At 38.4% G+C, this 16,009-nt stretch overlaps 3 protein-coding genes across 21 annotated transcripts in view; 1 reads left to right on the top strand and 2 right to left on the bottom strand.

Annotated features, from left to right (window-relative positions):
• The window catches only part of arsg (arylsulfatase G), a 213,746-nt gene extending 211,156 nt beyond the window's left edge, over nucleotides 1–2,590 (bottom strand). The window contains exon 1 of the mRNA XM_073026171.1: nucleotides 2,496–2,590. The gene's annotated coding sequence lies outside the window, so the exon portion shown is untranslated. The remainder of the gene's footprint in view (nucleotides 1–2,495) is intronic.
• LOC140714703 (monocarboxylate transporter 7-like) overlaps nucleotides 1–6,354 on the top strand; it is a 40,957-nt gene extending 34,603 nt beyond the window's left edge. For 17 of the 18 annotated variants that reach the window (XM_073026176.1, XM_073026181.1, XM_073026175.1 and 14 more), the window contains 2 exons: nucleotides 403–1,206; nucleotides 2,905–6,354. In XM_073026176.1, the coding sequence (XP_072882277.1) occupies nucleotides 403–1,206; nucleotides 2,905–3,167 (1,067 nt within the window). In that variant the 3' untranslated portion in view covers nucleotides 3,168–6,354. The remainder of the gene's footprint in view (nucleotides 1–402; nucleotides 1,207–2,904) is intronic. The other variant, XM_073026177.1, reaches the window with a different exon arrangement.
• LOC140714705 (archaemetzincin-2) overlaps nucleotides 2,496–16,009 on the bottom strand; it is a 35,914-nt gene continuing 22,400 nt past the window's right edge. The window contains exons 8-9 of one of the 2 annotated variants that reach the window (XR_012095976.1): nucleotides 7,458–7,504; nucleotides 2,529–2,588 (exon numbers count right to left, since the gene is read on the bottom strand). The gene's annotated coding sequence lies outside the window, so the exon portion shown is untranslated. Of the gene's footprint in view, nucleotides 2,589–7,457; nucleotides 7,505–16,009 lie in introns of both variants that reach the window. The other variant, XM_073026197.1, reaches the window with a different exon arrangement.

Genomic DNA, 16,009 nt, shown 5'->3' with positions numbered 1-16,009 from the left:
CCTGAAGCACACAAGGGCAAGGAGTATCCTATGGGGTGTTATAAAATCACGTGGGATGGTCATAGTCTCTTCCTCAAGTTAGGGGAGTCTCAAAGTAGACATAGATTTAAGGTGAGAGGGAATAAGGGATGGGTACATGTAACATGCTACTTGAGGAAGCAGTAGCAGGTACAGTTAATGTTTAATTTGGACAGGTACATAAATAGAAAGGTTGAGGGGCATCTGGGCCAAACACTGGCAAATGGGACTAGCTTAAACATCTTAGTACACGTGAACTAAAGGGCCTATTTTCTTGCTTTATAACTCAATGTCACTATTTGAGAGGCAGATTCAGTCTGGAGGGACTAAAGCCCAAATGCAGCTGGATTGATAATATCATAATTTTCTATTCCCCATTTACAGGTTTCACAATATTGAAAAACTATTTTGGGTGGAAAAACTGTCTCCTCATCATTGGTGCATTGCAGCTAAACATCATTGTTTGTGGAGCGCTACTTCGTCCACTTGTAATCAAAAGACCAGAAGAACAACCACCAATAGATTTAGTTTTGGAAGCTAAGTACGTGCTGGAGAATGAGGAAACTCGCACCTCTGTAGACTCTGTCGATTCAGGAGTGGAATCTTTATCTACCTCATGTGATCATTTGGAACACAGCAAGAAGTGTACAACAAATGATATCCACAAAGAAAATCTTAAGGTTCTTCAAAGCAAGAAGCAAAAACCACAACCAAAATTGTTTGACTTCTCAATTCTAAAAAGCAAAAGCTTTATCTTTTATGCACTCTTCGGACTATTTGGCACTTTGGGATTCTTTGCACCTCAACTCTATGTCATTCCCCTTAGTATTAGCCTAGGTGTTAATGAATGGGCAGCATACATGCTATCAGCTATGGCAATTATGGAAGTACTTGGCAGGCTGACAGTAGGCTGGATCCTAAACAAACAACCGATACGAAAAATTTACATTTTACTGATCTGTGTGAGTCTACTGAGTCTAGTGTTATTGTGCTTTCCACTCATAAAAGGATTCTGGAGCCTTGTGACATGCAGCATGACCTGTGGATTTTTGTTTGGTACTGTGGCTGCTACCCACATTCCAATGTTGGCAGAGGATGATGTGGCTGGAATTGAGAAAATGTCATCTGCTGTTGGAACTTACATCTTTATACAGAGCTTTTCAGGACTTGCTGGACCACCTATTGGAGGTACATACAATGTTTTTATCACCACCAAATAGATCTCTCTATATAGCCAGGTAAAGGCGTTACTGAAAAGGATACAAGGCTGCGATGGAATGTATTTCATTTAATGAAAAAAACTAATCTGAAACAGTATCACAGTGCACATATTGAAAACATTGATTCTTAGTTATACTCTAAAAAGTAACCAAAAACCAAGCTGCATCTTGAAATTTACAGATCCAGTTTCAATGTACAGTGTATTTTAAATTTTAAAGCTTGTTGTGAAGAACACTTTGTAGACTGTATAATGCACAATTGTTAAACTGTGAAGTCATATCTGTTAGGCAAGCTAAACTGTGTGAAACCATTATTTAAGTGGAATTGGAGGAATTCAAGTTTGAACAGTTAGCAAAGAAGCCAGCCAGAAGTTAATACTCAAATTTTGAATGTTGGATGAGCTAACTAGTTATTATCTTGGTAAGCATAATTAAATTATATTTCCTTATGAGTTTGAAAGTCATTTAACGATACAAGATGGATCCCCAAGCAATCATATTACCTCACTTAGTTCCTTGTAAATAAACTTACAATTGTCTTACATGCCATCAACATCCTTCTTCCCACTGATATCCACACCAGCCAGCAGAAGTAATTCATAGCAGCTAATTAACTGGCATGTCTCTGGGATATGGGAGGAAACTCCACACAGCACTTAAAAGTCAGAAACAAACCCAGGTCATTGGAGCTTTAAGGCAGCTGCACTACTGCAGCCTTGCCACATCATCCTGATTGGCATTTGAAAGCCAGATGGAAATATTCCCTAGCATAAAGTTAAGTGACTATCCACCTGAGCTTTATAAAATGATATTCCAATGATCAGATTCAAATTTTTCTGTCACAACCATTTTTGGAGTCATTAGTCAGATTAATTAAATTGATGATTAACAATATTAACAAATGAACTGTTTAAAGAAAATTCAATGTTTTAATTTCCCCAATATATTTATAACCTTTGCCACTGCAGTGCTGCTTTGTAGATTACATAAACAAATGCCTATAGGCACATTAAACTTCATGGCTAAAACAATGGCTTTGCTTGATTTAATAAAGGGATGAATTCTTGAGAGATTAAGTACAATTTTGTGCGTCAAAGGTTGGGGAAAGTGCACATGGGATACAGTACATTTCTATGTATAACATTACCTTAAACAGCAAAAAAAAATACTAACTTCTAAATTCAAAGGTATGTACCCCATAAAGTCAAAAGTATATCTGGAGTTCATAAATTGAATGTTTATAAATCAAGCAAATACCTGCATAGAAATGGAATTCAAGTATTTCTGCCAGTTTACTTGCATTGTGATCTGTTCCCTTTCAAAATTATGAAGCATCATCTGTGCTGAAATCTGTAAGGAAATTAAACAGACAGCCTTTATGTTATGGCACTATATTAATGCTACTTCATCAAACTTTCATAATATCTTCCTTCATGACAGGAAGTTTCAGATTTCAAACTGATATTTCAATGTTAAACATTTGAACTTTCATATGATGGTTATGCTTTTCCAATTCATTATTCAGGAACTTTCAGCACAATATTTACTTGTATGAACCTTAACATGATATATCTAACATATCTAGACTACTGTATTTGAAATGTCATCCAAGTTACTGGAAAAATTATTTGTTAAGTTTACAGCTAGATGTGTTTTGTTTTTTCAGGTTGGCTTGTGGATATTACAGGTCAGAATTATGGATCTGCTTTCTTCTTCTGTGGCATTGGTATGAGTTTGGGTGCATTCTTTCTTGCATTAGTTCGGCCATCTAAAAACTGGTCATGTCAAAGGAAACAACCTCTAGAAACTGATAAGCAAGAGGAATTAAAACAAGATCTCAACATTATCCAGGATGTGCCTGACGACTTCCTAGAAACAGACCTGAAGAAATCAGAAAGTTTACAGGATCAACTTCAAGCCCTTGCATGAAACATACACCACCCCAATGGGATGCATGTTTCCCGGTAAGGGTATCCATTTGCCCATCTTGTCAACCTCAACATGGCCTTATTTAATCTCAGACGTACCTTCTTTTCAAACCAACAAATGACTATTCATTTTGCAAAGAAACATCACAAGAAGCAAAGTTTAATATTTACTATTTGGTGGATGTAGACTCACTTTCAGATGAACTGTGCTTAAAATTACAAAATGGAATACAAAGGAATACATGGAAAGGTTTCACGTTTGTTTAGATCATATTGAGAATGTGTTACTAAAATTATTGCTAAAATCATTCAGATCAGCATTTTAAGTTTACACATTTTACAGTTCCAATTAGTTAATGTCTTTATACAAGGTATTGTTTTAAATAGGATTAAGTGCAAAGCCACACTAACCTAATACTTAAAGCTATCAAATAAGACCATATGTCTTTCAGCCCATTCAACCCATTGAGTCTACCCAATTTATTATTGGTAGACTCCATTCTTTTGCCTTCTCCCTGCAACCTATTTAAAAATTCTCTCTTTAAAAACAGTGGCTTTGAGATTTAAGGATTTTAGTCAAATCAACTCACTCAAGGTTATAGCTTTTATTTTCATTTAAATTACATGCTGGATCACTATTTAAAAATGCAGTATTTTATCGCGAGGGAAAAAAAGCAACCAAATTTATTATGATAATGCTGAAAAATATTTATGACCAGAAAATATTGGTAGTTGCATTGGAACATGAGAAGTTTGAAAATATTTTTTTAAAACTTATGTCATTATGGAGTGGATGTGGCATGGGTAAAGTGGCATTTTAACCATTGCAAATTATACAAAAAACAAACACCATAGGGTTTTAAAATAGTTTCCTTATATATTTAAACTTTTATCTCTAGAAATAAGCTATTAAATTCAAAGTTTAAATGTGACTAAGATAGCTGGAATACATTTCCCATAATCCTCACACTCCTGTGCTGGATACAAGAAAGTTCTTCACAATTGAAAAATAAACTATCCTCAAACTTGTTTGTCATTTGATCTTAGATATTACGAGCATTTTTGAGTTACAAGTACTGAATATTGTATGCATTCCATTTTTACAGAAAAGATACTTCATAATCTAATTGTGGACATTAAAATAACGTTGAAGAGGATTTAGCCATGGAGCAGGAGAAGTTTAATTACACTCAAAAAAAATTAAAACCCTAATCAAAGTATTAGATTGTCGATTATCCTGCTGTGGAAAACAGTGGAATTGAAAGTTCACTTCCATTGAACATCAAATATTTTAAAGAGCCTCATCTAAACAGGTGCATACTGAACAGATAAAGTTTAGATGGTCAGCCAGACTGGTCTAATGAACTATGCCTACTTTACTCTTACAGAATTTTTGCGACAAAGCCAACCCCATCAGGTTACCATTGGTGTTTTAAATGATTAACTTCCAGCTAGCAATGGGACAGTTTTTTTTTGCATCTGCAATCTCGTGTCTCCTCAAATTCCCCTTTATATACAGGATAGAAAAGAATTGTACAAATAATTCTTTATGCCCATTTTCCCCTATTATGTACATTCTACAAACAACAAACTGTTTAAATAATTGAGATAATATAGGAAGACTGGTGTTAAAAGTGTTTCTTGCTTTCAGTAAACATTGTTGGAATAGTAGCATAGTTTTAAAGGCAAAAATTCCATAGTGTTGAAACGCACGATGACCTAAATGGATAGATATTTATGGTGTAAATTGTATCACTCTTCCAATTGTGCTAGCCATGGAATTAATCAAAACAATTAAATCAGTTTGATATCAGACAGTAAATCTACATGTTGCGGCATTGCAGGAGATTGCCAAAAATGCACAGTTTTAAAGCATTATTTACAAAGCTTGAAACACATAGTACCAGTTTTCTATATGCTTTGAAGACTCCAGAATCAGAGGCTTTCTTCCTACCTAGCTACTATATATTGTGATATCATTGATTGGCAAGGTTCCCATGCATTCAATAGATGTTGTATTAACATAATAGGAACCTTGATTTCATACTTACCCAATGGCTGCTTTGAACACAAGAGACATAACAAGACTCTGTTAACCTGAATGTCTCATTCTGTAGTAGTTTCTGATGGAACAGCTTTATATTTGTGGGTCTCAAAAGTTAGTAAGAAATTCAAAATTGGCTTTATCCAAACGCAAATTTTTTCTTAACAAGTATTATGTAAAACCAGTAACACAATTACTCAAAATGCTCGATTTACTTGAGCTGCTTTGAATTCTAATTTCAATTAGCTAATACCTTCTGAGTTAATGAAAGCCCTTCTTCCTGTACATCATGGAACAGATATGGTACTGAGCAAGGATTCAAAATACGCTAAAATATTTTAAGAGCAGATTAAGTTGCTAAAGCTTTTTTCTTCCAATGTCACTATTTTCCCATGTCTTCTATACAATTGGCCACTCCTTACAATTTCAACCGAAGTAGTCTTTACACAATCAGATCATGTTGAAGAAATATTTGTACAATAATTTTACTTCTGTAGTTACTTAATTACCTTGAAGTTCAGTTATTATTGAGTGAAATCATTTTCATTCTTCTATACATTCCAAGTAACCTTCAAAAGTGCTTTTCACCCTAACTCTAAAAAAAAGATTGTTGCCCTTTTTCAGTTTAAAAAAGTACAGATCTTAAGAAATTGGAAAACATCATAATGCAGGCAAAAAAACATTATTTCCTTACTATCTACATTACTTTATATTAGTGTTTTAGACTACCTTTATTTATTCATTAATGTATTCATTTTGTGATATTTTATGCCATTAATGATGTTACTCCCATAAAAATATTGTGAAAGAAATGCACGCTATACTCATCAGACAATATAAACTAAGCTGTTTTACTTTCTTTCACTGGTTGTTTATCCAGTGCTCCATTCACCAGTTTATTTCAGATATTTAACAACATGAAGTATGTTGACTTCTAAGTCAGGTAAATAACTCATTCAACCTCAGGGAGCTACAGAAAAATAAGGCACCCACACTTTAGGCAAGTTATAAAATGAATAAGGGGAAAACAGTTGAAGATAGACAGAAGTGACAGGATGACAGAGTTACAAGACTTGCAGAAAAACCATCATGCTCCTAATCCTGTATGAATAACCCCATTAAAATGCTGGTCTTTTTAAATATAGATTTTTGACTGCTGAGTGGGTTTATTGTTGATAGAATGTTTGAACCTGGCAAAACAAATGTGAACTGACTGATTTTATTGATTTTTTTTAAAAGAGATTTCTGCAGACTTTCCCGTTCTGCATTAAAAACAATTATTTTAACTTAAAATATAGAGAAATGGCATGCCAAAATGCAAAACCTATTCAAATGGCAATATGTAGACATGCAAGTGAATGCTCATCTCTACTTGCATATTAGGCAAAATTATTATAAGTTAATGCTCACTTGAAAAGAAAAATTGGATAGAATACACATTGGTTTTAATTATTGTTCAACACCTCTTGCACTCCACTTTTGATACAACCGTTTATAATCTGAATGGTCTACTTATTGTACAAAGTATTTCACCTGACTTAACTATGTATCAAAGTCACGGAACAGGTGATGTTGCAGGGATGTACATGATGCAAGTTATAAGGACTGAACAAATATAAATAATCAAAAACCTGAAATATGTAACTGGGTGAACTAAAGGTGCTGCTACTGATCTTTTTAAAATTATAACTAATAGTTTTTAAAATATTAGTAGAATGGATTCAAGATTTTATTTATTCCCATTTTGCTGAAACTTGTACTTTCTAACCTTAAGTTTGTTCAGTCCTTCCAACTTACAGTAGCTTGTGTAATATTTCAGATGCTGCACATGCTGTTATTTTCCAATAAAATTACTTTTAAAAAATCTCATCATTCAATTATTGATTAGTATTTATCATGAATAGCATTTAGTATTAGTAATTAGTATTTACCATGGTAATTATGCACTTACCAGATGGTGAAAACCAGAAACAGTGAGTTTCAGGTCCAAAATCCTTTGTCAGTACAGAAGGAAGGTAGATCTTTGATGGGGTGAGTTCAAAGTAAATTTGCAGTTAAACTGGCAACTAGAAGCACATTTTCTTATTTGCCTATGTTAAGGTGCTAATAGCAAAGCTGCAGGACACGCTCAGCAGTTCCACACTGTATAGCATAAAAGTGAGCCAAAATAATGAGACACAAACATGGTCAAATCTGATAGACAGAAAGTGGAAGAATTTGATATTGAATCCAAAGATTACAACTTACCCAGATGGAAAACAAGGAGTTGTTCATTAAGCTTTTTCTGGGCCTCACTATAACAATGAAGCATGACACAGACAGAAAAATCAGAATATGAGGGGGTGGGAAATTAATGAGACAGGCACTGCTGCAGACTGAATGCAGATGCTCGGGAAGGAAATGCACATTTTCTGCATTATATTTGCACATTTATAAATGTTTACCTCAGTCATTTTATAGAAACAAAAATATTAGGATTACAAGGTAAAATAAATATGCGTTAAACAGGACTTACTGAAATGAGAGGTTTTAGACACAGTTCTAACAAGTCATTAAAAAGTAGGATATGTCAGCAAATATGTATACACAGGACCCACAAATAGTAATAACATAAATGAAAAGATTGTACTTTAGATGTTAGTTTTGGAGTTATTGTTGATCTCAGCACTAAGAGAACTTCCCCACTTTCTATGGGATCTCTTTTTTTATTAAATCCAAAACTAAAGCATACTCAGTTTAGCATCTTACTAGAAAGACAGCATTTCAATAATTTGAATACAGCAATAAAAATGCCAAAAGAAATTAAAATGCAAGAAATACCCAGCAGGTAAGACAGCTTTTTGTAGAGAGGGGCACAGTTGACATATTAGGTCATCAGAACTAGGAAAGTGAGAAAACAAATGGTTTCTCAGTTGCAGAAATGGAAGAAGAGTGGGGACACTAAAAGCACTGTCTGTAGTAGGATGGAGACCAGGATTGTCCAGATGTGACCCAACATTTTTGGAGCTATTCAGGTAGTAGATAAATTAAGACATTTAGAAAAACTATAAAGAACAAATAAACCTATTGGAACTGAGAGACAGAGCACACTAGCTGCTGAAAATCTGAAATAAAAGGGATTGCAATAATTAGCTACAGAGGGCAAAAAGCGCTGAAATAAAAACAGAAAATGCTAGAGATATCCAGTAAGTCAAACAGTATCCCGGGAAAGAGAAGCAGAATTAGCTTTTTAAGATTAGATTTGAAGATGGGAGACAAGGCAAATGAAAATAAAAGCAAACTGCAGATGCTAGAAATCTAAAAATAGAAAATACTGGAAATAACAAGTTAGGCTGGAAGAGAAACTAGACCTCACATTAGGTCAAACACACTGTCAAAATTAGAAGGGAGACAAACAAAGCTTGTAAAGCGGCAGGGATAGTTGGAGAGGGGTTGTGCATGGGGATAGGCCAGAAATAATAATATCTGGTCAATGAGTGAATGGAAGCAGTTCGAGTGTGTGAACAAAAATGAAAGATAAACAACAGAATGTAAAAGTTGTAACAGAATTTAAAAACAAAATGCTGTTTCTCCTTGAGAGAAAAAGGGAGAGAGGGCAGAGAAACAACAAACAAGCCCAACCAATATAACAGATGGCAAATAGATACAAATGGAAGACCGACCATAAGAACATATAGAAGCAGAACTTACGCCATTTGGCCCATCGATCATGGCCAATTTATTATCACTCTCAACCCCATTCTGTTTTCTCCCCATAACTTTTGATGCCTTACTAAGCAAAAACCCATCAACCCCTGCTTTAAATGTACTCAGTTATTGGCTTCCATTGCCATCTGTGGCAACGAATTCAACATATTCATCAACCACTGATTAAAGATTATGTCATCTCGTCAAAAGTATCCTACTTTATTCTGAAGTTGCGCCCTCTGGTCCTAGATTCTTCTACTATTGGAAACAATAGTCCACTATTTAGGCCTTTCAATAATCGGTAGGTTTCAATGACATCTCACATTATTCTTCTAAATTTCAGCAAATACAGGCCCAGAACCATCAACACACTCCTCGTACATTAACCCTTCCATTCTCGAAAATTTCCTCTGAACATTTGCCAATGCCAGTATATTCTTAGATGTGTGTCCCAAAACTGCTCACAATATTCCAAATGTGGTTTGATCAATGCCTTACAAAGTCATAGTTAACTGCACTTCTAGCATTCAGTACCAAATCCAGAAAGCTGCAATGCGCCAAAGACATGACAAAAGTTCTGTTCAAGCCATTATGTTGGGTATTCATGTAGTAGGACTAGAATGAAAAATTCAAGTGGCAAGTAACGTGAAGCTCACGGTCACCCCTTGGGTGTTCCGCATGCCAATCACCTAATCTGTGTTTAGTTTCCACATTGTGAACACTGAATGCAGTGCACTCGATGCAAATAAACCACTACTTCACCTAGAAAGACTCTGAATAGCAGGAAGTGAAGAGGTAAAAAGACAAGTATTGTACCAACTGTTATTGGAAGGGAAATGGGGGTGCAATGGGACAATAAAGCAGGAAATCAGTAAAGAAAAATTCCAGGAATTAAGAACTACAGTACATAGATTTAAGGGACAGGGTATTTGAAAAGGGACACGAGGGGCAACTACATCACACAAAAGCTGGTGCATATATGGAATGAACTGATGGAGGAAGAAAATGCTCAAACAACTCAGTAAGTCAGGCAGCATCCATGGAGCGAAATAAATAACTCACTGTTTTGGGCCGAGACCCTTCATCAGGACTGGAAAGGAAGGGGGCAGAAGTCAGAATAAGGTCACAGGGGTGGGGGCAGGGAGAGAAGAGTTCAATATGACACATAATAAGCAAGACCAGATGAGGAGGAAGGTGGGTGCATGGGGGAAGGAGGATGAAGTGAGAAGCCAGAAGGTGATAGGTGGAAACAGTAGAGAATCTAATACGAGAGGACAGTGGACCATGGAAGAAGGGGAAGGAGGAGATGGGCAGGTGAGATGAGAAGAGGCGAGAGGCAGTACCAGAATGGGGAATTGCACAACAGATAAGGGGGAGGGAGGAGAACTTGCCAGAAGTTGAAGAAATTAACGTTCATGCCATCAAGCTAATGTTACCTAGATGGAACATGATGTGTTGCTCCTCCAACCTGAGTATTGTCTCATCAGGGCAGTAGAGATGGTCAAGGACAGACATGTCAGAATGGAAATTGAAATGTGTGGGCACCAAGAGATCCTGCCTTTTGCAGTGGATGAAGAGAAGCTACTTGGCAAAGTGGTCCCCCAATCAACATTGGGTCTCACAAATGTACAGCCTCAGCTTCTGGTTTCTCCTTTTAACATCAAGTTGACAACTGTGTATTGGTTGTGAGAGTAATTAAAGGGATCGCGGTGAAGGGTAATGCAGTAAAGACAGAACAGGAAAAAGAATTCTCATTGAAATATGATCTCAATCTGCCTTTTGCTGACACAAAGGCAAAAGCCCTGAAGGGATTCAGACAAAATAGATGTAAATGTTTTAATGAGGTATCGCTTAATCAGCAGCCAAAGTCAGTAACTGAATAAAACTGAAATAGTAAGACAATTATCTTTGATAACCTAAATTTTATTAAAGGCAGAATGAAAGAAACTGTCTGGAATCACCTGATTGATCAGGAATTAGAGATAATAAATGTATGATTGATAAATTACTGCTGGAACAGAGATATGGTAAAGTTTAACACTGGATTAAATATGACAGTGAGAGACCATGCTTCAGTGTGAAACAGATGCTGGGAAGATATTGACATGAACCATAGACAATGGCTTGATCTTCCTAATAGTTAGGGGAAAATATCTGGTTATATGGTGACAATAAACAATTGAGGATGTGACAAAGCACATTGATGAAGGTAGAGCAGCAGGTGTGGTGTGAGTGGCTTTAATAAGGTATCTACTAAGGTTCCCCATGGTAGGTTCATTCAGAAAATCAGGAGGTACAGAATTTAGGGTAACTTGGATGTGTGGATACTAAATTGACTTACTTATTTAAGGCAGAGGGTATTCTGCCTTAGTCAGTGACCAATGGTGTTCCTCAGGAATCTGTTCTGGGACCCCTGTTCTTTGGATTTTTATAAATGACTTAGATGAGGACATGGAAAGGTGGATTAACAGGTTTGTGGATAATACAAAAGATTGGTAGAGTTGTGAATAGTGTAGAAGGTTGTCGGCAGTCACAACAGGATGCAGAGCTATGCTGAGAGGTGGGAGATGGAGTTCAACAGTGAGAAGTGTGAATTGATTCACTTTGGAAGGCCAAACTTGAAAGCAGAATACAGAGCTAATGGCAGGATTCTTAGTAGTGTGGAGGAACAAAGGGATCTTGGCATCCACATCCATAGATCCAGAAAAATAGCCACACGAATTGATAGGGTTGTTAAGTAGGCATGTGATGTGTTGGTCTTCGTTATTCAAGGATTGAGCTCACATGAGCCACAGGTCATGCTGCAACGCTATAAAACCCTGGTTAGGCCACACTTAGAATATTGCATTCAGTTCTAGTCACCTCATGATAGATGGTTTTAAAGAGGGTGCAGAGATTATTAAGCTGCTGCTTGGATTACCAAGACAGATTTCTTATGTGGATAGGTTCAGTGAGTTTGGGTTTTTCCTTTTGGAGAGGAGGAGGATGAGGTGTCTAGATAGAGGTGTAAAATATGATAAGATTTTTTCCCCAGGATGGAAATGGCTAATATGAGAGAACATCAATTAAAGGTGATTGAGGGAAAGTATAAGAAGAAGGTCAAGTTTATAAAGCTCACACTGAGCTTTTTGACTATATAAAACAGAGTGGTGAGTACACTGAACACCCTGCCAGGAGTGGTGATAGAGGTAGATACATTAGGGGCATTAAAACAAAACTCAAGTAGTGCAAATGGATGATGGAAAATTGAGGGCTAGGTAGAAGGGTTAGATTAATCTTAGAGTAGGTTCTAAGGTCAGCACAAATGGTTGGCTGAATGGTGTGCTGCAATGTTCTACATTCTATCTACTAATCAGGGAGATGAGGGGTAAAGAGACACTGTGATGAGGAAGATAATACGATTTTTAAAAAAGACCCACCGTCCAGAAACATGTGAAGTTACACTACATTTGCACAATTTCAGTTAATATTGCTCTGGTACAGCACATTAATGAGAAATCATAAAGGGGGAGGCATGAGGATAGACAAACGCATATAAGAATCTACCCATCAACATAACTATCTATTACATATGATCCTCCAAATCATACAATATCCCAGTTTGGAAATATATCAATTTTACTTCATTATTGCTACTTTAAATTTTGGAGCTGCCTTCTTAACATTGTAGGAGTATCTTCATTGCAGTAATTCATGATAGCAGCCCATCATCACCTCTCATGCTGGACATACTATGGTAAGAGATACACCTCTCAATCCATAGCCTTTTCACCACGTCAGAATTGTGACAGAATACTTCCACTTATCTGGATGAGTTCAGCTCCAACAATACTCCAGGAGTTCAACATAATCCTCGACAAAGATCAACTGGCACCCCATTACCACACTGTGTGTTAAACATATTGTGTATCACACTACAGCACCCAGCCACATAAAAGTATTGAACTTCACAAAACCAAATTATTAATATCTATATGGCATTCCTAGTTCCATGTGTTAAAATTGTGCGGTGCAGTTACTACTTGAAATGAATGAAAGGCTCCAACTACATATTTGTCATACTGATTACTCAAAATGGCAGCATGTTGGCATGACAGTGAGAGAAAACACATGGGCAGTACATGATGGATCTTTAATGTATGAATGTCCAAAAACAGCGATTTGCTTTGATTTCCTCCACATTCCAAAAACATGCTCATTATTAGATGAAAATGATGACTATAAATTAATGTATAGATGGATGGCAGGAGAATTTGGGAGGGGGTGGTTGTTGATGGGTAATTGTGAAAGATCCTGAAAATAGGGCAATATTAATAAAATTGCTCTGAGAGCTGGAACAAACTCAAAGGGGTATTTATTTATCTACTTATTTATTGATATGCAGCACAGAATAGGCCCTTCCACCCTTTCAAGCCATGCCGCCCAGCAATCCCCCGATTTAACCCTAGCCTAATCATGGGACAATTTACAATGATAAATTAACCTACCAACCGGTATGACTTTGGACTGTGGGAGGAAAATGGAGCACCTTGAGGAAACCCACACAGTCACAGGGAAAATGTACAAACTCCTTATAGGCAGGGGCAGGAACTGAATCCAGGTCGTCTGTACTGTAAAGTGTAAAGCTAACCACTATGCTACCTTGTCACCCCAAGTAGTCTCAAATTTCTTAAGAAAAACTTGCAGAACATGACAAGTGAATTCATTAGGTTTGTGAGTGAGGTCAGAAAACTCAAATGACTAAAATGAATTGTCTATAGAGTTTCTGGGTTGATTTCCCACTTTAACCTGAGGTAAATAATTTTTATGCAAATTTTTATGTTAAAAGCAAATGCTAATAGATGCTTATACTGGACTTTAGTTATTTCACCACCAGACCATAGTGCTTCAAGTATACTGTAGATCCTCACCTATGTGACTCCAAAAGCACCTCCTATGCCTGGTGTCTTTAACATCAAAGAAATTGACTCATCAAGAAACATCACTTGCCTGCTCAGCTGCAAGTCACATGACATTCTGACTTGAAAGCACACATTAATGTTGCTTAATTGCTATTGGGTTCAAATTCTGGAACTCTTGTCAACCTTTGGAGCTTCAATGTCATTAGGACTACAACTGTGTAAGGATGTAGCTCATCACCTCCTTTCAAATGCTGTTAGGAACAGGCAAACCAGTATTGTTACCAAAACAAAAAGAACAAAAGGAGGAAAATGCAAGCTTCCTACAGCTTGGTCTGTTTGTCGCCGGTGATTTTAACCACGCGAACCTTAAGTCAGTGCTCCCCAAATTCCATCAGTACGTGGACTTTGCAATAAGAGGGGAGAACACATTGGACCTGGTTTACACAAACATCCCCGACGCGTACCGGCAGAGCCCCACCCCCACCTTGGATACTCAGACCACATCTGGTATGCTAATCCCAGCATACAGACCGCTCGTCAGGTGCTTCAGACCAGTTCGGAAGCAGGTGAAAACCTGGCCAGCAGGAGCCATCTCTGCTCTTCAAGACTGCTTTGAGCACACTGACTGGCACATGTTCAGGGAGGCTGCAACCGATGGCATCTCTACCAATTTAGAGGAGTACACAGCTTCAGTGATCAGCTACATGAGAAAGTGCATTGATGATGCTACTCTGTCCAAGACCATCACTATACATGCCAACCAGAAGCCATGGATGACCGCAGAGGTGCCTGCGCTGCTGAGGTCCCGCGACTCCACCTTCAGAGCAGGTGACAAGGCAGCTCTAACGACAGCAAGGGCCAAACTGTCCCGAGCCATCAGAGGGGCAAAGCGTGCACATGCCCAGCTAATCCACAGTCACTTCCAGGACAGCGGCGACACGCGGCGCATGTGGAAGGGCATCCAGGACATCACCAATTACAGGACAACATCACCTGACTGTGCAGGTGATGCCTCCCTCCCAAATGCGCTGAATAACTTCTACGCCCGGTTTGAGGCAGAAAATGATGTGGTGGCAAGGAAGTCCACCCCTCCTACAAATGACCAGGTGCTGTGTCTCTCCGTGGCCGACATGAGAAGATGCCTGCGCAGGGTCAACCCACAGAAAGCTGCTGGACCAGACAACATCCCTGGTAGAGTGCTCAGAGGATGTGCAGACCAGCTAGCAGATGTTCTCACTGACATCTTCAAAATTTCCCTGAGCAGCGCCACCACTCCAACGTGCTTCAAGGCTGCCACCATTGTCCCCGTGCCGAAGAAGTCTTCAGTATCCTGCCTAAATGACTACCGTCCCGTTGCACTTACATCCATCATCATGAAGTGTTTCGAGAGGCTCGTCATGAGGCATATTAAGACCCTGCTGCCCCCCTCACTGGACCCCCTGGAGTTTGCATACTGTCCCAACCACTCAACAGATGACACCATTGCCACCACCCTCCACTTGGCCCTAACCCACCTGGACAAAAACAACACATACGTTCGGATGCTGTTCATAGACTTCAGTTCAGCATTCAACACAATCATCCCTCAGAAACTGATTGGAAAGCTGAGCCTACTGGGCCTGAACACCTCCCTCTGCAAATGGATACTAGACTTCCTGACTGGGAGACTTCAGTCAGTCCGGATCGGGAGCAGCATCTCCAACACCATCACACTGAGCACGGGGGTTCCCCAGGGTTGCGTGCTCAGTCCACTGCTGTTCGCTCTGCTGACCCACGACTGTGCTGCAACACACAGCTCGAACCATATCATCAAGTTCGGCGATGACACGACCGTGGTGGGTCTCATCAGCAAGAATGACGAGTCAGCTTAGAGAGAGGAGGTGCAGCAGCTAACGGACTGGTGCACAGCCAACAACCTGTCTCTTAATGTGAACAAAAGAGATGGTTGACGACTTCAGGGGGGGCACGGAGCGACCACTCCCCGCTGAACATCAATGGTTCCTTGGTAGAGATCGTAAACAGCCCAAATTTCTTGGTGTTCATCTGACGGAGAATCTCACCTGGTCCCTCAACACCAGCTCCATAGCAAAGAAAGCCCAGCAGCGTCTCTACTTTTTGCGAAGGCTATGGGAAGTCCATCTCCCACCCCCACCCTCATCTCATGCTACAGGGGTTGTATTGAGAGCATCCTGAGCAACTGCATCACTGCCT

Source organism: Hemitrygon akajei, chromosome 22, assembly GCF_048418815.1.
Source record: "Hemitrygon akajei chromosome 22, sHemAka1.3, whole genome shotgun sequence".
Lineage (NCBI taxonomy): Eukaryota > Metazoa > Chordata > Chondrichthyes > Myliobatiformes > Dasyatidae > Hemitrygon > Hemitrygon akajei.
This window is presented reverse-complemented; position numbering and strand designations above follow the sequence as displayed.